At 38.6% G+C, this 26,418-nt stretch overlaps 1 protein-coding gene across 1 annotated transcript in view; it reads left to right on the top strand.

Annotated features, from left to right (window-relative positions):
* Positions 1-25,628, top strand: part of N4BP2 (NEDD4 binding protein 2) — a 107,750-nt gene extending 82,122 nt beyond the window's left edge. The window contains exons 14-19 of the mRNA XM_011949148.1: positions 5,335-5,453; positions 10,098-10,236; positions 14,476-14,664; positions 16,486-16,654; positions 22,983-23,106; positions 24,426-25,628. Of these exons, the coding sequence (XP_011804538.1) occupies positions 5,335-5,453; positions 10,098-10,236; positions 14,476-14,664; positions 16,486-16,654; positions 22,983-23,106; positions 24,426-24,471 (786 nt within the window). The 3' untranslated portion in view covers positions 24,472-25,628. The remainder of the gene's footprint in view (positions 1-5,334; positions 5,454-10,097; positions 10,237-14,475; positions 14,665-16,485; positions 16,655-22,982; positions 23,107-24,425) is intronic.
* The last annotated feature ends 790 nt before the right edge of the window (positions 25,629-26,418 follow it).

The raw sequence follows: 26,418 nt of genomic DNA, 5'->3' as shown, positions 1-26,418 counted from the left end.
CTTTCGGGTTCAAGCGATTCTCCTGCCTCAGCCTCCTGAGTAACAGGGACTGCCATGCCTGTTTTTTTTTTTTTTGAGATGCAGTTTCACTCTGTTGCACAGGTTGGAGTACAGTGGTGCAATCTTGGCTCACTGCAACCTCCATCTTTCGGGTTCAAGCGATTCTCCTGCCTCAGCCTCCCAAATAGCAGGGACTACAGGTGTACGCCTGGCTAATTTTTAGTAATTTTAGTAGAGACGGTGTTTTACCATGTTGGCCAGGCTGGTCTCGAACTCCTGACCTCAAGTGATCTACCTGTCTCAACCTCCCAAAGTGCTGGGATTACATACATGAGCCACCATGCCCGCCAATTTTTGAATTTATTATAGAGACAGTTTTGCCACGTTGCCCTGGCTGGTCTTGAGTTCTGGGCTCAGTGATTCACCTGCCTTGCCCTCCCAAAATGCTGGAATTAAAGGCGTGAGTCACTGTGTCTAACCAGCTGTATCTTTTTTTTCTTTTTTTAATTTTATTTGTTTGAAACAGAGTCTTGCTCTGTTGCCCAGGCTGGAATGCAGTGGTACAGTAAGGCTCACTGCAGCCTCAACCTCCTGGGTTTAAGTGAGCCCCCTGTTTCAGCCTCCCAAGTAGGTGGGACCACAGGCACGTGCCATGATGCCTGGCTAATTTTATTTTTTGTAGAGAGGGGGTCTTGCCATGTTGCCCAAGCTGATCTTGCACTCCTGGGCTCAAGTGACCCTCCTGCCTCAGCTTCCCAAAGTGCTGGGATTACTGACATGAGCCACCACACCCAGTCAGCTGCATCTTTTTCAGCTTTTAATATTTACCTCTATTTTTTTATTTCTATAAAAACATGAAAGAAATCTTATTTAAAGATAATTATTTATATTAGTAATAAGAAATGTCTGTCTTACTATTAAAGATGTCTATCTTTGAAACAAAATTTTTTTTTTTTTTGAGATGGAGTCTTGCTCTATTGCCCAGGCTGGAGTGCAGTGGCGTGACCTCAGCTCACTGCAAGCTCCGCCTCCCAGGTTCCCACCATTCTACTGCCTCAACCTCCTGAGTAGCTGGAACTATAGGTGCCTGCCACCACGCCTGGCTAATTTTTTTTATTTTTTAGTAGAGACAGGGTTTCACCGTGTTAGCCCAGCTGGTCTCGATCTCCTGACCTCGTGATCCACCAGCCTTGGCCTCCCAGAGTGCTGGGATTACCGGTGTGAGCCACCATGCCCGGCCGAAACAAAATTTTTTAGAGAAAAATTTTAGAAACTTAGGAGTTTGAATAAAGAAATTACTCTTCCTTTTCAAACAGAACCTTCACTTTACTTTGAATTTTAGTTTTGATCTTTATTTCAAAATATCTAAATATATGAAGCCATACGTGCAGTTGATTTCATTTGGATTTCTTCTACTCCTTTCTGGAATTCTGAAAATTAGTATTAAAGAATTCCAGGTCAAAAGGGAAAACATCTTAGAGGTTATTTAGTCTAATTCTCAAGGGAAAAAAATAATTCTTAGATGGTGTTCTTAAAACATTTTAACACTTTCTTATTCGTTTGACTGCACAAAGGAGCACGTTTATATTTGGCTGTAATACATCCAGTTAAAGCATAGGGATTCCTATACCTTCGTATTTATTTTTTAAATTTATCTTGGTTAATTAAATTAGAAATATGCTGCCATTCCCATCTTTGTATCCTAATGCAATCCAAGAAATAACCTCTTCAGTAGATCTTAAAATTTTAGTGTCCTGTCAAATAGCCTCTTCAATTAATATATGTATTAGTTTGAGACAATGAATTTTCTCTTTTTTTTTTTTTTTGAGCTCATTCTGTCACCTAGGCTGGAGTGCAGTGGTGCGTTCTTGGCACACTGCAACCTCCACCTCCTGGGTTCGAGCAATTCTCCTGCCTGAGCTTCCCAAGTAGCTGGGATTACAGGCATGTGCCACCACACACAGCTAATTTTTGTATTTTTAGTAGAGACGGGGTTACACCATGTTGGCCAGGCTGGTCTTGAACTCCTGACCTTAAGTTATTCGGCCTCCCAAAGTGTTGGGATTACAGGCGTGAGCCACGGCACCCAGCCAGCAATGGATTTTCTTAAAAAAATAAAAAATAAGAATAAGGGAAGCCTAACACTTAGGCTTAAATGATGTGATACTTTCTGTTGAAATGCCATTTTCCCCTATTGAAACTTGTCTTTATAGTTCTAACCTCTCTTTAATATCTCGATGTAATAGTGAACAAATGAGCATCTTTTAACTTAACAACTTACTTTTTTTTTGCTATCAGTGATTTTTGCTTGTTTTTTTTTTTTTTTTTTTTTTTGAGATAGAGTCTGGCTCTGTTACAGGCTGGAGTGCAGTGGCACCATCTCAGCTCACTGCAACTTTGCCTTTTGAGCTCAAGCCATTCTCCCACCTTAGCCTCCTAAGTAGTTGGGACTACAGGTATGAGCCATGATGCTCTGCTAGGTTTTTTTCTGTTGTTGTTTGTTTGTTTTGAGACAGAGTCTCGCTGTGTTGCTCAGGTTGGAGTGCAGTGGCACAATCTCTGCTCACTACAATCTCCACCTCCCAAGTTCAAGTGATTCTCCTGCCTCAACCTCCCAAGTAGAAGGGATTACAGGTGTCCGCCACCATGCCTGGCTAATTTTTGTGTTTTTAGAAGAGATGAGGTTTCACCGTGTTGGCCAGGCTGGTCTCAAACTCCTGAGCTCAAGCAATTACCTGCCTCGGCCTTCCAAAGTGCTGGGATTATAGGTAAGAGCTACCATACCTGGCCTTTGCTTGTTTTTCTATAGATTGGATAATATAATAGAAGCTGGTTGGCTTTGTCCCAGGGATACCCACCTTTACATAGAGCCTCAGAAGGATAATTTTTTTCTTTCTTTCTTTTTTTCTCAAATAGGGATGAGGTCTTGCAGTGTTGCCCAGGCTGGTCTCGAACTCCTGGCTTCAAGCAGCCCTTCTACCTTGGCCTTTCAAAATGCTGGGATTATTAAGTGTAAATGACACTGCACCCAGCCAGATAATTTTCTGATACTGTCCTCACTCTTTGTCCCCAAAGGAGAAATATACTTTGTATATATTTTTTAAAGCAAAAAATAGAAACTTTACACATAATATATGAATAGAATAATTAATTTTAAGATGATTAAGGTTACAAGGTTTTAGTTCATTGATGAAACCTCAGAATTTATAGTTTAGAAACTATGACCTGGTAGATTGGTAGAAAATCTGATTATTGAATTTTTTAGTAAGTTTAGATTATATGCATATCTTAAGTAAAATGTGAAGTATTTTGAATTTTTTTTGGGGGGGGACTGGGTTTCACTCTATTGCCCATGCTGGAGTGTGCAGTGGCACAATCTCCTGGGCTCAAGCAATCCTGTCACCTCAGCCCCTCAAGTAGCCGGGACCAGAAGCACACGTCATCACGCCTGGCTTATTTTTGTATTTTTAGTATAGATGGGGTTTTGCCATGTTGCCCAGGCTGGTCTCAAACTCCTGGGCTCAAGCGATCTGCCCACTTTGGCCTTCCAAAGTGTTAGGATTATAGGCATGAGCCACTGCACCCAGCCAGAAATATTTTAAATTCTTCAGGTAGCTTGTTTCCTTCACTCTTGTTATATGTTCAGCTGTATCACTCCTTTTTGCTTGTCATATTGTCACCTCTTGTGGTACCTCTTTTATTGCTGTTTGGTGTTATAAATGGCCTAAATATGGTTAAGCTTTAAAACAAATAACAATTCTACCTTTTCCCCAGATTTCTTTAATTTGTTTGTTTGTTTATTTATTTATTTATTTATTTATTTTTGATACGGGGTATCACTCTGTTGTCCAGCCTGGAGTGCAGTGACTTGATCCGAGCTCACTGTAGCCTTGACCTCCTGGGCTCAAGCCATCCTTCCACCTCAGCAGGGACTACAGGGACTTGCCATCACACCTGGCCAGTTTTTAAAAAACAACTTTGTGTAGAGATAGGGTCTTGCTATGTTGTCAGGTTGGTCTTGAACTCCTGGGTTCAAAGAATCCTCCTACCTCAGCTATTGTAATTTTTAAATTTAGGAATTTTCGGTCATTTTATTGCCTTTGAAATTGTATAGGAAGTTATTTTTCAGACATCAGCATTTTTGTAGCAAACAAAATTATTTTGTTACATCACAGTGTTGACAAATTGTCACTTTAAGAATATTTATTATCATCTTAGGTTAGAATTAAAATAGCGTATTTTTAGGAAAGTTCTTTTGGTCTGACAGTTTAGAGCAGATCCAAATATGAAATGTGAGTAATAATATAATTCTTACACAGTTATTTTGGAGTAAATATATTTGTGAAAAACTTAAAAAATAATCGTGAATTCCAAGATTTTCTGTTAATCTGAATTTGCAGCTTGTTTGTACACTGTAGTTTCTGCCCATTGAGGAGAATATGTTTTGAGCATCACAGCATGCTATGTGAGCATGCTATGTTCACAGCATCACACAGTGTCACTTTTATGAGGACCCATGGGAGAAATTTCTCTCAGGTCTCAGTACCAGAAAAATCTGTATTTCTCCTGAGCAACTGGTTTGTTTTTATTTTATGGACACTGAGAATCTTTGTTTTCCCCTTTGCTTTGGCCATTAAGAGTCTCAGAACTAAATTTGTGGCCTGCCTTTTGCAATTGTACAGGATTTTGTGGCATGCATTTATATCGAATACTACTAGCCTTATCTTATATTTTATCTTTATTTTCTCTGACTTCGTTTATTTATATCCTGTTTATGTATATGTATGTATATATATACCTCTATATCTTCATCCTTTTAATGATTCAATGTGTTGGATATGCATGTGTGACAGTATGCGTATATATATTTACATACACATGCCCACACATACATGTATATGTGGGATTGTGTGTGTGTATTTTTGAGCAACTTCAAATACTTGGCAAAAAATGGGATATAAATAAATAGTGCAAGAGTACTCTCCCCGTCTCTACTAAAAACTACAAAAAACTAGCCGGGCGAGGTGGCGGCGCCTGTAGTCCCAGCTACCCGGGAGGCTGAGGCAGGAGAATGGCGTGAACCTGGGAGGCGGAGCTTGCAGTGAGCTGAGATCCGGCCACAGCACTCCAGCTGGGGTGACAGAGCGAGACTCTGTCTCAAAAAAAAAAAAAAAAGAGTACTCATATTACTAATTTCAGCCTTTAATCAGTAAAGAAAGTCTGTGATTGCTTTTAAATCATCGGCAGTTTAGCAACAAGTTAACCATGCCTTTGATGAGCGTTTCTAGTATTATACATTGCATCTTGAAGATGATTTTTGTGTTTTTGTTTTAGAAAAGGGAGACCCTTATGTTTGAAAAAGATTGTGCCACTAAACTAAAGGAAAAGCAGCTGTTTAAGATATTTCCAGCCATTAACCAAAATTTTCTGGTGGACATTTTCAAGGACCACAAGTGAGTGCTAGAAGGATTGTCTGTAGTTTCTACTCTGATGTCACTGAAAGCATATGCCGTGTTTATTTTTCTGATAACAAAAATAATACAGGTCTACAGTAGTCTTTCCTAATCTGTGGGTATTATTCCAAGACCCACAGTGGATGCATGAAACCATGAATATAACTGAACCCTGCATATACCCTATATATACTATGCTTTTTTCCTGTAAATAAGAATTGATTTACAAATTAGGCACAGTAAAAATTTAACAACTATAGCTAACAATAAAATAGAACAGTTATAACAATATACTGTAATGTAAGTTATGTAACCAGTCTCTTTCTCTGTGTCTCAAAATACAGTTGTCCTTCAGTATCTGTGGGAGATTGGTTGCAGGACAGAAAATCTTTGCCTTTATTGTTTCTGAGTTTTATGTTTTATTTAGGGAGTCTGTTATGTCCCAATATTATAAAAATTTTTCTTTATTATTTTAAATGTCTACCTTTTTATGTATGTGGTATGAGGTAGAGATTTATAAATGAGCTAGAGATTTAACTTGTTTTTCCAAATGACTAACCAAATGAATGGATCATCTTTGCCCCCCCACTTATATAAAACATAACCGGTAATACTTACTACATTCCCAAATACATACAAATACTTACTACATTCCCAAATACATTGTTAGATCCTGAATTGCCACCATGTTGTTTTAATTATTGTAGTGTTATGTTTGGTATATCAGGAATGCTCTGGTTTGAAAAATGTATACTTTTGATCATGTATTTTTCGTAAATTCTTCACAAGAGCTTGTTTTAAATAGATACTTTCTGAGAATCTTTTGAGAATCTAATATAGATTTTGATCTTTAGTTTATTAATACATTTCATATCAATCGCAATAATGGGTTTCTAGAATAAAACCTACTTTACCTTCAGATTTTTTTTTTCTTCCTTTAATGCAGGTAGGAATTGATTTACTAATTCATTGGGATTTTTGCAATAGTAATGAAATGGCGTTGGTCTGTGATTTTTTTTCTGTTCCTGGGCTATTTTCATCAGATTTTAGTTTCAGTGTTATATTTGGTGTCAGCCTTAATAAAATAAACTGGCAGACCGCCATTTTTCTCTCTGCTATGGTAAGTTTAAAGAACTTAGTACTTTGAAGGTTCTGGGCTTGTACCTTCTCAGAGAGAGAATCTTGGTTTGTTGGTCAAAGTCTATTTTATGCTCTCTCATCATTTATTTTTACTGATATCTTTCTCTTAAAATTTGTTAGTAAATTTTCAACTCTGGTTTATTTCCTTTCAGTCTTTAATAACATACATTTAAGGTATGAATTTTTCTCTATATGTTGTTCTGATTTTGATACATATTTTAATTTTCATTATTTTCTAAATCTCAGATTTACGTTTGAATTTCTGTTTACCCTGGAATTTCTTTCTTTTTTTTTTTTGAGACAGAGCCTCACTTTGTCTCCCAGGCTGGAGTGCAGTGGTGCCATCGCGGCTCACTGCAGCCTCCGCCTCCCGGGTTCAAGCGATTCTCCTGCCTCAGCCTGCTGAGTAGCAGGGATTACAGGCGTGTGCCACTATGCCTGGCTAATTTTTGTATTTTTAGTAGAGACAGGGTTTCACCGTGTTGGCCAGGCTGGTCTCGAATTCCTGACCTCAGGTGATCCACCCACCTTAGCCTCCCAGAGTGCTGGGATTACAGGTGTGAGCCACTTCACCCGGCCAATTTTTAAGGCATATAAAAACATGAGTGAATTTTATGTTTAGACTTGGACCCCATTCCCAAGATACCTCATTATGTATATACAGATATTCCAAAATTTGGAAAAATTTGAAATCTCAGCCACTTCTGATCCCAAGTGTTTCAGATGAGGAGTAGTCAACGTATACTTTTTTGTGTGTGTGTGTTTGTGTGAGACAGGATCTTGCTGTTGCCCAGGCTGGAGTATAGTAGCACGATCTTGGCCCATTGCATCCTTGACCTCCTGAACTCAAGTGATCCTCCCACCTCTGCCTCCCAAGTAGCTGGGACTACAGGCATGTGCCACCACACCTGGCTATTTTTTGTATATTTTTTGCAGAGATGGAGTTTCACCATGTTGCGCAGGCTGGTCTTGAACTCCTGAGCTCAAGGGATTCTCCCCGCTTGGCCTCCCAAAGTTCTGGGATTACAGGTGTGAACCACTGTGCCCAGTGCAGTCTGTACTTAAGAATATTTATTCTCTGCTGAGTGTGCAGAGTTCTAAATATGTCACCTAAATCAAATCTTTAAAGGTAGTATTCCAATCCCTAATTTTCTTATTTATTTTTGCTACCTAACTTGCTATTTTCTGAGAGTTTTGTGTTAAAATCTCCCAGATGCCGGAGGGTGATGCTAGCATATGGCCATTCCTGTTCTGTGAGTACCTAGGGCAAGAGGCCTGAGGTGAAATAGCTCAGAGTTGTGCTTCCCCAGGCAAAGGAGGGGGCTGGGTGTGTCCTTTCTGGGGATAGCCAGTGATTACTCAGCCAGGCCCCTCATGTTAGGTGGCTGATTGCCTCCATTTGTCTGCCAACGGCTGGCTGATTATCTCAGCTAGCAGTAGGTTCAACTTCATCCTGGTAAGAAGGGTAGGTAGGCTCAGTTACTACAGTCTGTGCTTGAGGTGTAATCTTCTAGGGCTGTTTGTGTCAAACAACGTCAGGGCTGGAGACTGACTTCCAGCAGGTGGATGATTGTAAGGCCTAGAAAGGATGTTGATAATTGTTGATAGCATCCAACCCCTAGATACTGATATCCTTTGTGTTGAGCATGTCTGAGGCAACAAGATGAGAGGGGAAGTGGAACTGGTAGTTGCACATGGCTTCCCTTCAAGGGTTGTCTTTAATAAATTGAAGAATAGCAAAACATCACATTATTTTGGATAATTAGTTTACCAAATTCCTTCCCTCCCTCCCTCCCTTCCTCCCTTCCTCCCTTCCCCCCTTCCCTTCCTTCCCCACTCCCTCCCTCTCTCCCCCTCTCTCTCTCTTTCTTTTTTTCTGACAGAGTTTTGCTCTTGTTGTTCAGGCTGGAGTGCAGTGGCACCATCTCGGCTCCCTGCAACCTCTGCCTCCTGGGTTCAGGCAATTCTGCCTCAGCCTCCCAAGTAGTTGGGATTACAGGTGCCCGCCACCATGTAATTTTTTTTGTATTTTTAGCAGAGACAGGGTTTCACCATGTTGGCCAGGCTGATCTCGAACTCCTGACCTCAGGTGATCCACCTGCCTTGGCCTCCCAAAGTGCTGCAATTACAGGTGTGAGCCTGGCCTAGTTAACCAAACTTCAAAAAATATTCGTATGTGGTCAGTTCCTCAGTATCTGGCCAATGGAAGAGGTGAGAGACATAAATAGTGTGAAATACTGAGCAGCACACTAAAATGTTGTGAAATACTGAGAAGCATATAATTTTTTTGAATGATTTTCTTTAGATATTGGAACGTGAGTGTATCAGACATTTGTCGATTTGTAGAATTTCATTCTACAGATAATATAGTATCACCCTCAAGATATGACTGAATAATGCAGGGATGAGAGGTAGGGTAGTGCTTTAGTTTTTCTTTTCTGTATCCCTGCTTAGAATTTGACTAAAATCCCATGGTAAAAGTAAACTTAGAATTTGACACAATAAAAATGTCAGCTTAAAGGTCTATTGTCTGTGTTTGATGTTTGAAGGAAACCAAGTGTGAATCCAACAAAGGATTTAAGAATAGGTGATAAGGCCTGGCGTGGTGCGTCACACCTGTAATCCCAGCACTTTGGGAGGCCAAGGTGGGCGGATCACGAGGTCAGGAGATCGAGATCATCCTGCCTAACACGGTGAAACCCCGTCTGTACTAAAAATACAAAAAACTAGCCGGGTGTGGTGGCGGGCGCCTGTGGTCCCAGCTACTCGGAAGGCTGAGGCAGGAGAATGACGTGAACCTGGGAGGCAGAGCTTACAGTGAGCTAAGATCACGCCACTGCACTCCAGCCTGGGTGACAGAGCGAGACTCTAAAAAAATAGGTGATAAAATGAAAGAAAGATTTGTTGTGGTTAATCTGCCTGGAACAAAGGATTAGAAATTGAATTATCTATCTATCTGGTTTTTTTTTTTTTTTTTTTTTGAGACACAGTCTCTCTCTGTTGCCCAGGCTGGAGTGCAGTACCACGATCTCAGTTCACTGCAACCTCTGCCTTCTGGCTTCAAGCGATTCTCGTGCCTCTCAGCCTCCCAAGATTACAGGCGCATGTCACCACACCCGGCTAAATTTTGTATTTTTTGTAGAGACGGTATTTCGCCATGTTGGCCAGGCTAGTCTCGAACTCCTGACCTCAAGTGATCCACCCACCTTGGCCTCCCAAAGTGCTGGGATTACAGGCGTGAGCTACCGCACCTGGCTGAATTACCAATGTACTATCTTTTGGCATTCGTTTTTTGAAAATTAGCTTTTGAGAACTTACTGCTTGATAGTTTCCTTCTGATTATTCTTGATTTTTTTTTTTTGAGATATACTATGAGCATTTAATTTCAAGGTTGAAAACTTAAAAGTAAGCCAGTTTTTCATATTCTTGTAAGATGTTTGAAGATTGCTTGTGTTAATGTCTCCACATAACTTATTTTCATTTATTGACATTATGTTTCTACAGCTATTCATTAGAACACACAGTGCAATTTCTTAACTGTGTTCTTGAAGGGGACCCTGTAAAAACAGTTGTAGCCCAAGAGTTTGTTCACCAAAATGAGAATGTTACATCTCATACTGGCCAGAAGTCTAAAGAGAAAAAGGTATGGAGTTACTATTTTTTTTTCTATAAGGGTAGATAATTGCATATAAAAATGTAATTGGTTCATTGAGTATAATAATTTAATGATTATTTCTCACCATTTTGACTAGACTGGAAATTTAACCACTAGTGGCATATTTGGCTTATAATATCTGTGCACTCAAAATAATGACTTTATAGCTGATTTTTTTCTTTGTGTGCATGAAAAACAGGCACTTGAATTTCTGCAACTTCTGTATACTCTGACACAGTAGAGTATGAGGTTTAATTGAATAGCAGTAATATGATGGGTCTTGAATATAAACGTGGGCAGAAATATTTAGCCTTTTGGGAAAGTGCCAAATTTTTTCCCTAAGTGGCTCCTCCATTTTATATTTCCACTAGAGTTGTATGAGGGTTACAATTTCTCCACATCCTCACTGACACGTATTATTATTTAACACCTGTCTTTTTTATTATAACCATTGTAGTGAGTGGGAAGTTGTTTTAAGAATACCCAGGATTTGTTTTAATCAGATGTGGTAAGACATGGAGACATGGAAGTGTCGGAAAGGAAGTTTATCATACTCACAGAGTTCTGGAAAAAGGAGGTATGGCTTGCTACCCAAGGCCACATAGGGAGCCAACAGGATTGGTCAGGAGGCAGAAGGAGTAGGGGGAGCTGTGGGCAAAAGCCTGTATTTTGGTTTCTATGGGAAGGAATTGGTAAGGTAGGGTAAGCAGGTTTAGGATTCGCTAGTTTAAATAATTTCAGTAGGCTCTGGGGCATAGGGACTTCCCCTGGTTGTCTGGTACCTGGGGCGGGTGGATAGTGCCCTGGAGTGGGAGAACCCCATTAAAGGAGGAAGTTGGAGGCATAGATTCCGGATTGGTTGGTTTGCAAATGAAAGGCATGCTCCCGGACAGGTGTTTGTTATCTCTAGGAATTAGCTAAACCTGAGGAGGTTGTGAGAGTGGATGGAGATGAGGGGGCAGAGGGAGCAGCCTCTTTAGTGTCTTGAAGGCTGCAAAAATGCCATGGTTAATACAGAAGTGGTATCTTATTGTGGTTTTCATTTGCATTTCCTTGATGACTGTTGATGTTGAGCATCTTTTTATGTGCTATTGGTCATTTGTATACCTTTGGAGGAATGTCTGTTCATATCCTTTGCCTATTTTTAAATTGGGTTATTTGTCTTTATTGTTGAGTTGTAAGTGTTCTTTATATATTCTAGATACAAGTCCCCAATCAGACATGTGATTTGCAGATATTCTGTCCTGTCCACAGGTTGCTTTTTCACTCTGTTGTTTCCGTTGTGACACTGAAGTCTTTTAAATTTGATGTAATCTAGTTTGTCTACTTTTGCTGTGTTGCCTGTGCTTCATAGCCAAATCCAATCTCATGAACTTTCCTCCTGTATTTTCTCTAGGAGTCACAGTTTCAGGCCTTTCATTTAGATCTTTATCCATTTTGAGTTAATTTTTGTATATGTTGTGAGATAGAAGTTCAAGTTGATTCTTTCGCATGTGGATATCCAGTTGTTTTGTACCATTTGTTGCAAAGACTATTCTTTTCCCATTGGATTTTCTTGGCACTCTTGTTGAAAATGAATTCACCGTAATTGTAAGGATTTATTGTTGTACTCCTAATTCTATTCCACTGATCTGTATATCTATCTTACTGCCAGTACCACTTGTCTTGATTACTGTGGCTTCTTGATTACTGTGGCTTTCTAGTAAGTTTTGAAATTGGGAAGTGTGAGTCTTCCAACTATGTTCTTTTTTTTTTTTTTAAAGAGATTTTGGCTATTCTGGTGCCCTTAGATTTCCATGTGAATTTTAGGATTAGTTTGTGAATTTCTGCACAGAAGCCAGCTAGAATTTTGATGGGGTTTGTGTTGAATATGTAGACCAATTTGAGGAGTATTACCAATTAACAATATTAAGTATTTCAACTCATGAAATGGAGTATCTTTCAGTTTATTTAGGTCTTCTTTAATTTCCTTCAACAATGTGCTGTAGTTTTCAGAGTATAAATTTTGCACATCTTTTGTTAAATGTATTTCTAAATACAGTATTTTATTCTTTTTCATGCTATGATAAATGTAAATGGAATTATTTCTTTTGTTTGTTTTCTTTCTGGTCTGGAATTATGCCCTTTTTAAAAATTTACTTTATTTTTTGATATTACTTTTAGATTAAAAAGAGACGAGGGTCTCGCTATGTTGCCCAGACTGGGTTCAACTCCTGGGCTCAAGCAGTCCGCCCACCTCAGCCTCCCAAAGTGCTAGGATTACAGGCTTGAGCCACCGCACCTGGCCTGGAATTATGCATTAATTTTATTTTTGGATTGCTTATTACAAGTACATAGACATGCAGTTGCGTTTTCTGTATTAATTTTGTATCAGCATTAGGCTTTTTTTTTTGAGTCAGATTCTCACTCTGTCGCCCAGGCTGGAGTGCAGTGGTGCAATCTCAGCTCACTGCAACCTCTGCCCTCTGAGTTCAAGCGATTCTCCTGCCTCAGCCTCCTGAGTAGCTGAGATTACAGGTGCCTGCCACCGCACCCAGCTAATTTTTTGTATTTTTAGTAGAGACAGGGTTTCACCATCTTGGCCAGGCTGGTCTTGAACTCCTGACCTCATGATCCACCTGCCTCGGCTTCCCAAAGTGGTGGGACTACATGCGTGAGCCCCCACGCCTGGCCTAGCGTTAGGCTTTTTTTTTTTAACAGAATTTTTTTTCTTTTTTTTTTCTTTGAGACAAGAGTCTTACTGTGTCACTCAGGCTGGAGTGCAGTGGCGGGATCACATCTCAAGCGATCCTCCCATCTGTCCCTCCTGAGTAGCTGGGACTACAGGCACGAACCACCACACTTGGCTAATTTTTGTGTTTTTTGTAGAGATGGGGTTTTAGTTGCCTAAGCTGGTCTTGAACTTCTGGGCTCAAGTGATCCACCTCGGCCTCCCAAAGTGCTGGGATTACAGGCGTGAGCCACCACGCCCAGCCTTATTTTTTAATTTTATTTTTTTTTACAGAACCGTATCATCCTGCAATTCTTATTAATAAAACCCCTCAGGGATACATTATATGCTCCCTTTTTTCTTTGAATGTTTCATTGTCAGTCAGTTGGTATTTAGGACTTAGGTAATTTTGATTTTCATTTGATCTGTTAGTGCTACCACCGATGCCTCTGCCCAACTGGAAAATATGCTGTCATGGATAGATAGATGCAGTATATTATAAAATGCAGAGAGTGTACACAAGGTGATTATGAGACCTTATGGGCCAAATTGGCAGTGAAGTTACTTCTCCCTCCTGATAATATGCAAGGCACTGTGAGTCATTATGATAATAGGGGGTGATAAGAAGGTGTGCTTGCTCAAAGTGGGAGATGATTGGAAATGTAATCAGAAAGAGAGTTTTTGTGAGTTATGTAAACGCTGGCCAAAATGTAAACTTTAAGTTATTCTGGGAATTATTTTTGTACTTATTCTCTTAAATTACCATCTTTAGTTTCAAAACTCAGACCACTAGTGAACAATTTTTTCTACTGCTCTGGTTCCTTTGGATCATGATCCGCCTCTCCCTGGCGGTGGTGGCGATGGCTGGAGTTGGGCTGGGGGCAACCGGGTGGTGGCTTTACCTCCATTTTGAGACCGGACTCGCCTCTTCCAACTCAGAGTTTAATATCCCTAATTGTATTTTGATAATTTTAGAGAACTCTTCAACATCTCCTAAGAGTGGTTAAAGAAAGGGTAACCTTAATGGCATAAAAAAGTTAATGATAGTTGATAAATGCCTAACTTATAAGGTAGACACCGGGGAGAATCTGTTTCCTGAGGAGAGAGATGAAAATACACGAGAGTTGGCCGGGCGCGGTGGCTCAAGCCTGTAATCCCAGCACTTTGGGAGGCTGAGACGGGCGGATCACGAGGTCAGGAGATCGAGAGACCATCCTGGCTAACACGGTGAAACCCCGTCTCTACTAAAAAATACAAAAAACTAGCCGGGCGAGGTGGCGGGCGCCTGTAGTCCCAGCTACTCGGGAGGCTGAGGCAGGAGAATGGCGGAACTTGCAGTGAGCTGAGATCTGGCCACTGCACTCCAGCCTGGGCGACAGAGCAAGACTCCGTCTCAAAAAAAAAAAAAAAAAAATACACGAGAGCCCAGTTTTCACATGTGTTTTGTGAAGGTGTAAAGCATGAGTTTTTTTTTTTTTTCTTTCTGTGTGTGTTACTTATTGTTTAATATCTTATAGCCAAAGAAATTAAAAGAGACTGAAGAAACACCAAGTGAACTGTCTTTCCAGGACTTTGAGTACCCAGACTATGATGACTACAGAGCAGAGGCTTTCCTTCACCAGCAGAAGAGGATGGAGTGCTACAGCAAGGCCAAAGAAGCATATCGCATAGGGAAGAAAAATGTCGCCACCTTTTATGCCCAGCAGGTAAAGTGGAAAAATGATTATATATTTTTTGTTTGTTAGTTATAATAACTAAATAATCTTGAAACAGATAACACCCATATTGTGACTAGATTAAGTTATTCTGGGGAATGTAGTAGTTATGTAAGTGACATAAATAAGGTATCCTAAGAAATATATGGTTCTGAGAATTTCATCTGCTGTTTTGAGCATTTGAAATGCTCAGTTTCTGTGGTGGTTTTGCATTTACTGCTTATGTGAATTACGGTTTGTTCTGACAGTCCCTATTTCTGGCAGCAGAATATTAATATTGGCCATCTCAATGAGATTAAAGGGGTTTTGTGCCTTCTATGATGTTTGAATTTTTTAGTAATATATCACTTTCATAGTAGAAAAATAACATTAAATTTTTTAGGGAAGTAAAATTTCTACTTGGGCTCATTTTAACATGGTATTATAAGGAACCTGCTTTTCTTTTCTTTTCCTCCCCTCCCTCCCCTTCCCTCCCCTCCCCTCTCCTCCCCTTTCCTTTCTTTTCTTTCTTTCTTTCTTTTTTGTAAGGTCTTGCTTTGTTGCCCAGGCTTGGAGTATAGTGATGCAATCTCGGCTCACTGTAGCCTTGCCCTCCTGGGCTCAGGTGGTCCTCCCATGTCAGCCTCCCAAATATCTGGGACTACAGGCATGCGCCACCATGCCCAGCTAATTTTTGTATGGGGTCTTACCATGTTGTCCAGCCTGGTCGTGAACTCCTGAGCTCAAGCAATCCTCCCATCTCAGCCTCCCAAAGTGCTAGGATTACAAGTGCAAGGTACCACTTCCAGCCAGCAATCTGCTTAACTTTTTATGTTTGCGTTTCCATATGGGTTACTTCTTTGTAATTGAGCAGAGGAGAGTATCAGACTGCTATAGGCCTGTGAACCCTAACAGTAGTCCTTGGGGGATAGCTTCTGGGGTAAGTAACTACAAGATGTTGAAAGTGAACGCCAAGACGAGACCTAGCATTATCAAAGGATACACAAATAATAAACCAGTGGTTCCTTCTTGAGATGGTGTAATTCTCTAGAGAGACAGACCAGTAGGATATATGAAAGAGGATTTATTAGGGGGAATTGGCTTTCACAGTCACAGAGATAGAGAAGTCTCATAAGAGGCCAGCTGTAAGCTAGAGAACCAAAGAATTCGATAGCCTGGCTTAAAGCCAGGAGTGTAGCACAGTTGAAGTTCAAAGCCTCAGAACCAGGGATACTGACTGCAGCCCCCAGTCCAGGGCCAAAGGCTCAAGAGCCGCCGAGAGGCAGCTGATGCAGGTCCCACAGTCTAAAAGCTGAAGAATGTGGAGTCTGAATTCCAAAGGCAGGAGGAGAACATCTGCCTGTTTGTCTTAGCCAGCCCCCAGCTGCCCACATGGTTGGTGCCTGCCCGCGTGGAGGGGAGGTCTTCTTTCTGTCCACTGACACTCAAGTCAGTCTTTTCTGGAAACATCCTCACAGACACACCCAGAAACAGTGCTTCACCAGCCATCTAGGTATCCCTCAGTCCAGTCAAATTGATACCTAAAATTAACCGTCACATGGGGGATCGTGTTAAGTTTCCCACTTTTACGACTTTTGGTTCAGAAAATGTTAGAAAGAATGACTCAGTAGTTTAAGGACTACATTATTAATTCACTGAAATTTACCTAAATTTTGGTGCATTCTTATATATTAAACTCATTGCATTATTTAAGATTTTAGATTTATTATTCCCTTTTTTTCCCCCTGCCTTTTATTTGGGGCACTATTAACTTCCTCATCACCCAAGTAGCAAATATCAAAAGTGTCCCTTGGTGATATGTTTATGATTTAGGGTACTCTTCATGAGCAGAAGATGAAAGAAGCCAATCACCTTGCTGCCATAGAGATCTTTGAGAAAGTCAACGCCTCGCTGCTGCCACAGAATGTCTTAGACCTCCATGGACTGCATGTGGATGAAGCTCTAGAACATTTGATGAGAGTTTTAGAGAAGAAGACTGAAGGTAGGACTGTGGAAATCACAAGTTTTCAGTAGAATATGTCTTTGCTTATATTGGTATAACTGGCAAATTCAGAAGAGTCTGAATATGCAGGCTGAGAATATCTGTGCAACATTTGTAAATGTTTGTGTTATTCTTCAAGGATTCTCACTGGTATGATTAATATTTTCTTCATTTGTATTCCTGTGTTGTATTTATTAGAGGCATGGTGTAATCTGTGAATCCTCTCTGTGACTTATAAATGAGACCTTTCAGGAATATTACGTATCTTTGTCCAATAGACATTTATTAAACTTAATAGATATTTCTTGGATTTCACTTTTTCAGTAGATGTTTGATAAAATACAGAAGATGTAAATAAGGTAATAGGATTCTCCTGCCTCAGTAGTTTTTTTTTTGGTTTCTTTTTTTGAGACATAATCTCACTTTGTTGCCCAGGCTGGAGTGCAGTGGTACCGTCTTGGCTCACTGCAACCTCTGTCTCCCGGGTTCAAGCCATTCTCGTGCCTCAGCCTCCCAAGTAGCTGGGATTACAGGCAGGTGCCACCACATCCAGTTAATTTTTGTATTTTTACTGGTGACAGGGTTTTGCCATGTTGGCCAGGCTGGTTCTGGAACTCCTGGCCTCAAGTGATCCACCTTCCTTGGCTTCGCAAAGTAAGCTACTGCACCTGGCCTGACCCCAGTATTTTTTTTTTTTTTTTTTGAGACGGAGTCTTGCTGTGTTGCCCAGGCTTGAGTGCAGTAGTGTGATCTCGGCTCACTGCAAGCTCCACCTCCCGGGTTCACACCATTCTCCTGCCTTAGCCTCCCGAGTAGCTGGGACTACAGGTGCCCACTACCACGCCCAGCTAATTTTTTTTGTATTTTTAGTAGAGTCGGGGTTTCACCATGTTAGCCAGGATGGTGTCAATCTCCTGACCTTGTGATCCACCCACCTTGGCCTCCCAAAGTGCTGGGATTACAAGTGTGAGCCACCACGCTTGGCCTGACCCCAGTGGTTTTTAAATTGAATTTTAGAAATCTTGGAGAAAATCTAGAAAACAGTAAAGATTAGAAAAGAGGAACTTTAAGAACCGTTTAAATGCGTTATTATTTAGTCCAGAGAGAAGAAAACTCTTCAAATATATAGAAGTGTCATGAGAGAATATTCTGTCTATAGAGGTTGAATTAATCATGTTTTGCTCAATGAATATTTGGTTATCTTCTGTATTCTAGGCATCAAGGATAAGGTGGTGAAAAAGACACACAGTCCTTGTCTTTATTGGAGTTTATTGTCTAGGGGGGTATACCATCTAGTAGGGTAGATAACAGTGACCAAATAGTTACATAAGTAATTAGCATTGTGATAAGAAAATACAAGTTGTGGCCGGGCGTGGTGGCTCACACCTGTAATCCCAGCACTTGGGAGGCCGAGGCAGGTGGATCACCTGAGGTCTGGAGTTCGAGACCAGCCTGGCCAACATGGTGAAACTCCATCTCTACTAAAAATACAAAAATTACCCAGGCATAGTAGCATGCACCTGTAATCCCAGCCACTTGGGAGGCTGAGGCAGGGAGAATTACTCTGTAGGCAGAGGTTGCAGTGAGCCGAGATCGCGCCCCTGCCCTCCAGCCTGGGCAACAGAGTGAGACTCTTTCTCTAAACAAATAAATAAATGAATAAGTAAAATAAGAAAATACAAGTTGTATTTAGAATAAATTCTAAAATCCCTACGTAATGTCTCTTGCTTACCTCTCCAGTCTCATCCTGTGTTTTTTCCTCCTTTTCTGTATATTTAACTACACTGTCAGTCTCGACCCCCGTACTAGTTAGGCTCCCTGTTAATAACTTCTGACAGTACTCCTACCTCTCACAATGTTTATAAAAAGCTTATTGTATAAGTGGTTATTAAATGTCTGTCTTTTTGGCCAAGAATTGAGCCAGTGATGATCATGTTTTTTCTTAAACACTCAAAAAGTTTTTGAATAAATGACTAAATAATGGTAGGTATTACTCTCATTTTTTTTTGACAAATAAGATTGTTTATATTGAAAGTATGCAATGTGATGATTTCATAAATGCACACATTGTGAAGTGATTACCACAATGAAGTGCTTTAGCACATACATCACCTATTATTGTTACCATTTTGTTCGTGTGGGATGAGAACACTTACGACTTACTCTCATAGCTAATTTCAAGTATATGATATAGTGCTATTAAATACAATTACCATGTCACACATTAACTCAGCAGAATGTATTCTTTTTAGAACTGAAAGCTTGTACCCTTTGACCAGCATTTCATTTCCTTCTGTCTATTCTGGCCCCTGCAACTACCATTCTATTTTGTTTCTATGTGTTTGGCTTTTTTAGGTTCCACATGTAAGTGAGATCATACAGATTTGTCTTTCTGTGTCTGGCTTATTTCACTTAGTATAATGCCCTCCAGCCACATCTGTATTGTTGCAAATGGCAGGATTTTTCCCTTTTAAAAATTTTTTAAATTAAATTTTTATTAATTTTATATTTAAAATAAATAGGAGATCTCAATGTGTTGCCTAGACTGGTCTCGAACTCCTGGGCTCAAGTGATCCTCCCGCCTTGGCCTTCCAAAGTGCTGAGATTACAGATGTGAGCCACGACGCCTGGCCTGAGCCACTGTGCCTGGTCCCCTTTTTATTGTTGAATAATATTCCATTGTGCCTACATTACATTTTTTGAATCAATTTATCCATTGAAGGACAATTAGGTTGTTTCACTCCAGCCTGGATGACAGAGCGAGACTCTCTTAAAAAAAAAAAAAATTGAAAAATTAAAAAATGAAATGGAAAGTAGTCAGTATTGTTAAGGATGTGGATAAATTGGAGCCCTCATATATTGCTAGTGTAGCCACTGTGGAAAATTTCACTAGTTCTTTGAAAGGTTAAACATATAATTAACCATATGACCCAGTAATTCTGCCCCTAAGTGTGTACCCAAGAGAATTAAAAACACAATATGTCTTTACAGAAACTTGAATATGAATGTCTGCAACAGCCAAAAAGTGGTACTAACCTAAAAGTTCATTAACTGTTGAATAGAGAAACAAAATGTGGTAAATTCATACAATGAAATTTAATTTAGCCATGTGGAGAAATGAAGTACTGATAAATGCTACAGCATGGATGGACCTTGTAAACATTATTCTTTGTGAAAGATGAAGGCAGATAAAAAGCCGTATGTTGTATGATTTCATTTTTACCAGATGTTCTGAGTATGTAAATCTAGAGAGACAAAAATTAGATTAGTGGTTGCTGGGACTGGAATGGTGAGAATATGGGCAGTGACTGCTACGAGGCACAGAATTTCTTTGTGAAATGATGGAATGTTCTGGATTTAGTGGTGGTGGTTGCACAACATGATGAATATGCTAAAAACCACTTAATTGCATATTTTAAAATGGTTAGTTTTATGTTAATTTTATCTCAATTTAAAAAATTGTAAGAATTAAGTAATTTGCCCAAGGTAACACTTGGTCAGAGCCAAGATGCAGATCCTTTCTGGAGGCCAAGGCCCATCTCTAGTGCATGCTTCCACCCGTGGTAACCTGTAGTTACTGTCAGTCACCACCAGGTGGCAGTATTGTTGAATAGAAATGAATCCAGTGGAAGATTTGTGGCTCTGACCTGCATTGCATTACTTTTTGTCGTAATTTTAAGGAATGTTAAAATTGGAGATGAATTTTTTTAAAAAGAGAGACATCTGGACCTTATGTCCCTTCTGATTGAAATATGCACTGCTACCTATGAATTATTTTTGCCCCCAAATCAAACTAGGAGCAGATCAAACCTTTAGAACTGACTACTGTTTTATAGGGATTTACAGGGGACAGAGGAACGTGTTAAACAACACCATGGGGATACACTCAGCAAAATCCAGATTGTGAAAATCTAGGACAGGCTGGGTGTGATGGCGCATGCCTGTAATTCCAGCACTTTGGAAGGCTGAGGCAGTCAGATCACTTGAGGTCAGGAGTTTGAGACCAGCTTGGCCAACATGGTGAAACCCTATCTCCACTAATAATCCAAAAATATTAGCTGGGCCTGATGTCTCAGGCCTGTAATCTCAGCCACTCGGGAAACTGAGGCAGAAGAATTGTTTGAACCCAGGAGTTAGAGGCTGCAGTGAACCGAGATCGTCCCAGTGCACTTCATCCTGGGCAACAGAGTGAGACTCTGCCTCAGAAAAAAACAAAACAAAAAAGAAGGAAGTCTAGGAGAAATGATCCAATTCTTTTCAATAAATTGTAAAGAAAAACACTAGGGGAGGGGAAACCTTGTTACTTAAGAAATAGATCAAATAGAATGTATAGACTTATTTCAAATCTTGATGCCAACAAATCACTGTACAAACATATTTTTGAGATAATTGGGGGAAATTTTTGGAAATTAATGATATTAAGGGACTTTTATTAATTTTATAAGATATGATGGTGCCATTATAGTTACAGTTTTTAAAGGAGTCCTTATCTTTTATGAGGTATGTACTGAAATATTTGCAGTTGAAATAAATCTAGAGTGTGCTGAAAGATGAGTTAAACAGTTCTTTCAAAGGTGTTAAACAGCAAGAACAGCCTGTATTTGGGAAACTAAACATGTACATTAATTCATGCAACAAACATCCTTTGAACTCTTACTTGAGGCATGTGAGTCAACTAGAGAATATTTTCATGGCAATAAGTGAACTATTAGCAGTTGATAATGGTAGAAATGATTGACCTAAATGATAAGGGGAGCCATAGTGAAGAGCATGAGTTATGGTTAGAGATTTAGTTGGGCTTTTTATGTAAGTAAAGTTTTTCTTTTTGAGATGGGAGTCTGGCTCTGTTGCCCGGGCTGGAGTGCAGTTGGTTGTGACCTTGGTTCACTGCAACCTCTACCTCCCAGGTGCAACCCATCCTTCTAACTCAGCTTCCCAAGTAGCTGGGACTACAGGTGCACGCCACCATGCCCTGCTAATTTTTGTATTTTTAGTAGAGATGGGGTTTTGCCATGTTGCCCAGGCTGGTCTTGAACTCCTGAGCTCAAGTGGTCCACCTTCCTTAGTCTCCCGAAGTGCTGAGATTACTGGCGTGAGCCACTGTGCCTGGCCAAAGTAAACTTTTATATGTAATATAACATTCGTAAAGAACAGTGTCCAGAACTATAGGTATATAGTGCAAAAACTTTGCAAAAAGCTCGTAAAAAGGTTTTATACTATATACCTAGAGTTTTGTGCACTGTGAATACCTTTGTGAAACTAGCACTCAGTTGAATTTTGAACAACATATTGCTTGAAGTAATGGATATGGATTAGAGATGGAGATCATAAACAGACAAGGAATTAGAAATGCAAGAGCAACATATTCTTTTAAAATTACAGGCTGATATCATCTTGGAGATTTGATACTTGAAAAACCATTTGAACCATTTGTTTGTATTCTATTGGCGTATTAGGACAATTTAATAAGCAGACCATGGAATGTTTATATTGTGTGTATGTATTTTCAGTTTATTAATTCATCTCATTAATAGTTTTTGTTGTTGTTGTTGTTGTTATTCTGCTACAGCTTTTATTAGTTTTCAGGATTTATATCCTTGATTTTCACAAGGTCATTTCCAAAATGGAACTCCAGTATTTTAGGAGGCTGTGACTCCTTTGATATTTTAAGAACTATCTATTAGGAAAAGTTTGTTAACAATTGATTATCTTTAACAGTAAGACTGCAATCCAGCTGTGATTAGTGGATTTGCTAATAGCTATTACTGGAAGATAATCTGTAAACTAGTTGCCATCATTATCCCTTTTTCCTGATGAGAAAATAGGTACAAAAGAAACTTAAGTAACTTGTCCATGGACACACAATCATTTAGTGGCAGAGCTATGATTCAGAACAAAGCTTGATGGCTTTAGAATATTTAATTAACAGGGTTGTTGTAAGGATTCTTAGTTAATAAATATAAGCCACTTAAAGCAGTACTTGACTCCTTTTGTGTAGTAATTATTAGGTATCATTAATGTTATTGTTGCCATTATCATTATTTCAGGGAGAACTTCTGGTAGTGCACAGAAATCTCTTCCCCCATAAAGGAAGAAGTGCCACTTAAATCTTTTGATAGATAGATTACAATGAGGCTATGTGTTTTAAAACACATTAATTTGGGGGCTTTTTGAGATAGCAAATCTATCTTACTATTACTGTTTTGAGATGGCAAACCCCACAATCCTCTTGGAAACAATTTCATGTACTTGAGTAGCTAAGGTTTACGTTTTCTACTGAGAATGTAAGATAAATGAATTTTAACTCCCCTAATTTCTGTTGTAACAGAATTTAAGCAGAATGGTGGGAAGCCTTATTTGTCTGTGATTACGGGGAGAGGAAACCACAGCCAGGGAGGAGTTGCTCGCATCAAACCAGCTGTCATTAAGTACCTCATAAGCCATAGCTTCAGGTGAGTGTAGATTTCTGTTATTGATAATGGCAACTGCCCATATAGAGCTATATCAGAGATTTCTGTGAGTATAGATTTCTGTTATTGATAATAGCAGTAGCCCTCATATAGCTAGGTAAATAAACACTAATAACGTACTCAGAACAATCTGTTAAAATAGTTAACTAAATTTAATCATCTGATTTCAGCCACAGATTCATGCTTAAATTATGATATAACTTTCCCTGCTGGATTTATGTTGTCTGGTAAACCAGAAATAAGGAAAAATTTGTTTGTTGCTGATAATCATCTGATAAAACTTTCATAAATTTAAAGTTCTAAAAGAAAGTAAATATGTTTATTTGATAATATGCAAAATAATTAGGTAATATGTATCATACTTTAAGATTTGCTATTCTTCTTTTGAAAGGAAATAAGTATTTGTGGATTTTGGATGGAATTGGGTGGCTTCTATTGAAATATAGTTATAATTTACATACGTTTAAACTTTAGCAGAAATGTTCCATTTAATATGAATGTATTTGTTTTCATAAGTTAAATGCCATTAATGACTTGTGTTGACAAACATGAAATGTTCTTTTTCATTAAGTGATAATTAATAACAGAAAATGACAAGAAAGTCAAAGATGAAAAATCTGTTGATGGATAGATTTCCTGCAGATGTGTATCATTAGCTCCTACCCACCAATTTCAGTGTAGCATATTTATTTTATGCCATGTAATAAGATGTTGTTTGGCTACATTATTGAAAATGGTAGCATAAGTTATGAGCATAAAACAGGTGACATATCAGAGTTATTTTTATAAAAGGAGTAGTTAGATTACTACTCCTTTTCATGTTGAGATTAGACTACTACTCCTTATCATGTTGAGATTAATTATCTATTTTAGAGACTAGTCTTCCTTTAAATTCTTTATGGATAGAGCTGAAAGCATTGCATGGCCAGATTAATCAGAATTAGCTGATATATCAGAGATTTCTTCTTGGTGCTTTCATGATGCACCAAGAACTTTATTCTTCCTACAGCATACTCTTTTTTCATGAAGATAAAATTCAGGCCTCACAGGTTTTGACAAATCTTAAGTTATACTAACTACTAAGTCAGGAGCAACTCCCAGCTTTAAGATTGTGTTTGTTTTGACCGTAGATAAAAGGAACATAAACCTAGATGTTGGTCTTGGATATTGACTTAATAAGGGTTAATACTTTGGTAGTAAATATTATATTAAGCATAGGTACTTGGAATTGATTGCAAGGTATATTCCTTAGCTAATTGGAAATTTTCATTTTTAAAATAACTCTTTTCTCATTTCTGCAGGTTCTCTGAAATTAAACCAGGGTGCTTGAAAGTCATGCTAAAGTAAAATAGACGTCCTTGAATTAGAAGTATGAAGGTTTGTAGGTTAAAATTACTTTTATTTGCAGTAATTCAGTCAAGTCTACCCTAAAGGTGTGTTTTATTATAAATAATATTCAGTTATGAAAGAAAAAAATTATGTTTTTGCAAAATCCAAGCAAGTTTGATTTGCTTTTTTACTGAATCAAATGCAAATGTTACCTGTTAAAAATATTACAGAGAAATTTTATTGATTACAAAATATCTAAGAAAATTATCAGCTACAGTTTTAAAGTTTAAAATGCTCTGATTGTTGCTCAGAAAAGGTTACCTTCGTATTAACTGTTGTGTGACATTTAGAATGTCCTAAAAGTCTTCTGTGAGAGATATTTAAAGTGCTTTGAGACATGATTCATGTCCCTCAAAGGGCAATATTAAAAGAAGAAAAAGACATAGTAGTGGGTAGTAAAGAAAAAAAGGAGATCTAACAAAAACACTTGAATATTTTTTATTTTCAAAACTAAACACATAAAATGCTTTTATTTCGCCATATCCTACAGGAAGGAAGACATGCTTTTGCCCTTTTTTCTGCTTTGTATATGACCTTCATCTTTTACCTTTTGTTCTGTTCTTCTGTGTGCATTTTATAGGAAGAAAGTTGGGTCTGAGATTATATTGTAATTTCATACTTTCTATAGACAGAAAAGTTTTCAGAGAAAAAGAAATGGTTAAATATCTTCCAGATGTTGCTGCCTTATCGAAATGCTTCTAGAACTGTCTGTATAAGTGATATTTCAGACAGTACTAAATACTTATATTTTATTTTTGAGGCATGTAATTTTAAAACTGCAGTAGCTTAAAATTCTATTAAACAAATGTAGAAAATATTTTGGTTATAATTGGCCTGGTGCAGTGGCCCACGTCTGTAATCCCAGCACTTTGGAAGGCTGAGGTAGGTGGATCACCTGAGGTCAGGAGTTCGAGACCGGCCTGGCCAACATGGTGAAACCCAGTCTCTATTAAAAATACAAAAATTAGCTGGGTGTGGTGGCATGTGCCTGTAATCCCAGCTATTTGGGAGGCTGAGGCAGGAGAATTGCTTGAACCTGGGAGGCGGAGGTTGCAGTGACCCAAGATCAAGATCACACCACTGCACTCAGCCTGGGTGACAGAGCAAGACTCCATCTCCAAAAAAAAAAAAAGAAAAAGAAAAAAAAAATATTTTGGTTATAATCATAAGAGGAATCCTTACAATTTAAAATATTTTCACTTTTGTTTTGAAAAAGAGCCAGCTTTCTCAAAGGAAGCTTTCATTAACTTCTGTCATTTGGTTAGCTAATAAATTCTGTTAGTATACAAGTTAAATCTGTATAATGAAGGTTATAATATGGTAAAGTGTAATTTTCCAATATGAGACAATGGCTTAAATTTGTCTTTGGAGATGGAGAATATTTTCAACATATATAATTTTAGCGAACAGTTTTGTTGCTTTTTGTTAAGCTTAAAAAAAGGAAATTTGGATCAGGAATTATAGGATTGAGCTGGTACCAAAAGAATCCTGAAGTACAGAATGGTTTTCCAAAAGAGCAAACATTTCAATGAAAATAAAACCCCAAAACATTTTTTTATATATCATGATTGCATGCTTTTAAAATAAAGAGGCTTATCATTGAATTTTAGTTCCATAAAAATAAAAATACATGTTTATTATTTAGAAATGGTTAGTGACTGGTATTGCAGTATTATTCACACTTATGTTTGTAATAATTTGTTTAAAGAGTGCCAACAGTTTAGCACACTTTTGTAGTCTCTAGAACAGTTCTATACATTAAAAATAAAGCAATTCCTTTAAACAACTTACTATAAAACTATAATTGTTAATGAAATAAGGTATTCCTATGTGTAAATTAGTATGATTTAAAAGTATGAAAAACAATGTTAAAATGTGGAGTTACTGGAATGTGTGCAGCTGCAT

This window comes from Colobus angolensis, unplaced genomic scaffold, assembly GCF_000951035.1.
Source record: "Colobus angolensis palliatus isolate OR3802 unplaced genomic scaffold, Cang.pa_1.0 Scaffold29, whole genome shotgun sequence".
NCBI lineage: Eukaryota > Metazoa > Chordata > Mammalia > Primates > Cercopithecidae > Colobus > Colobus angolensis.
This window is presented reverse-complemented; position numbering and strand designations above follow the sequence as displayed.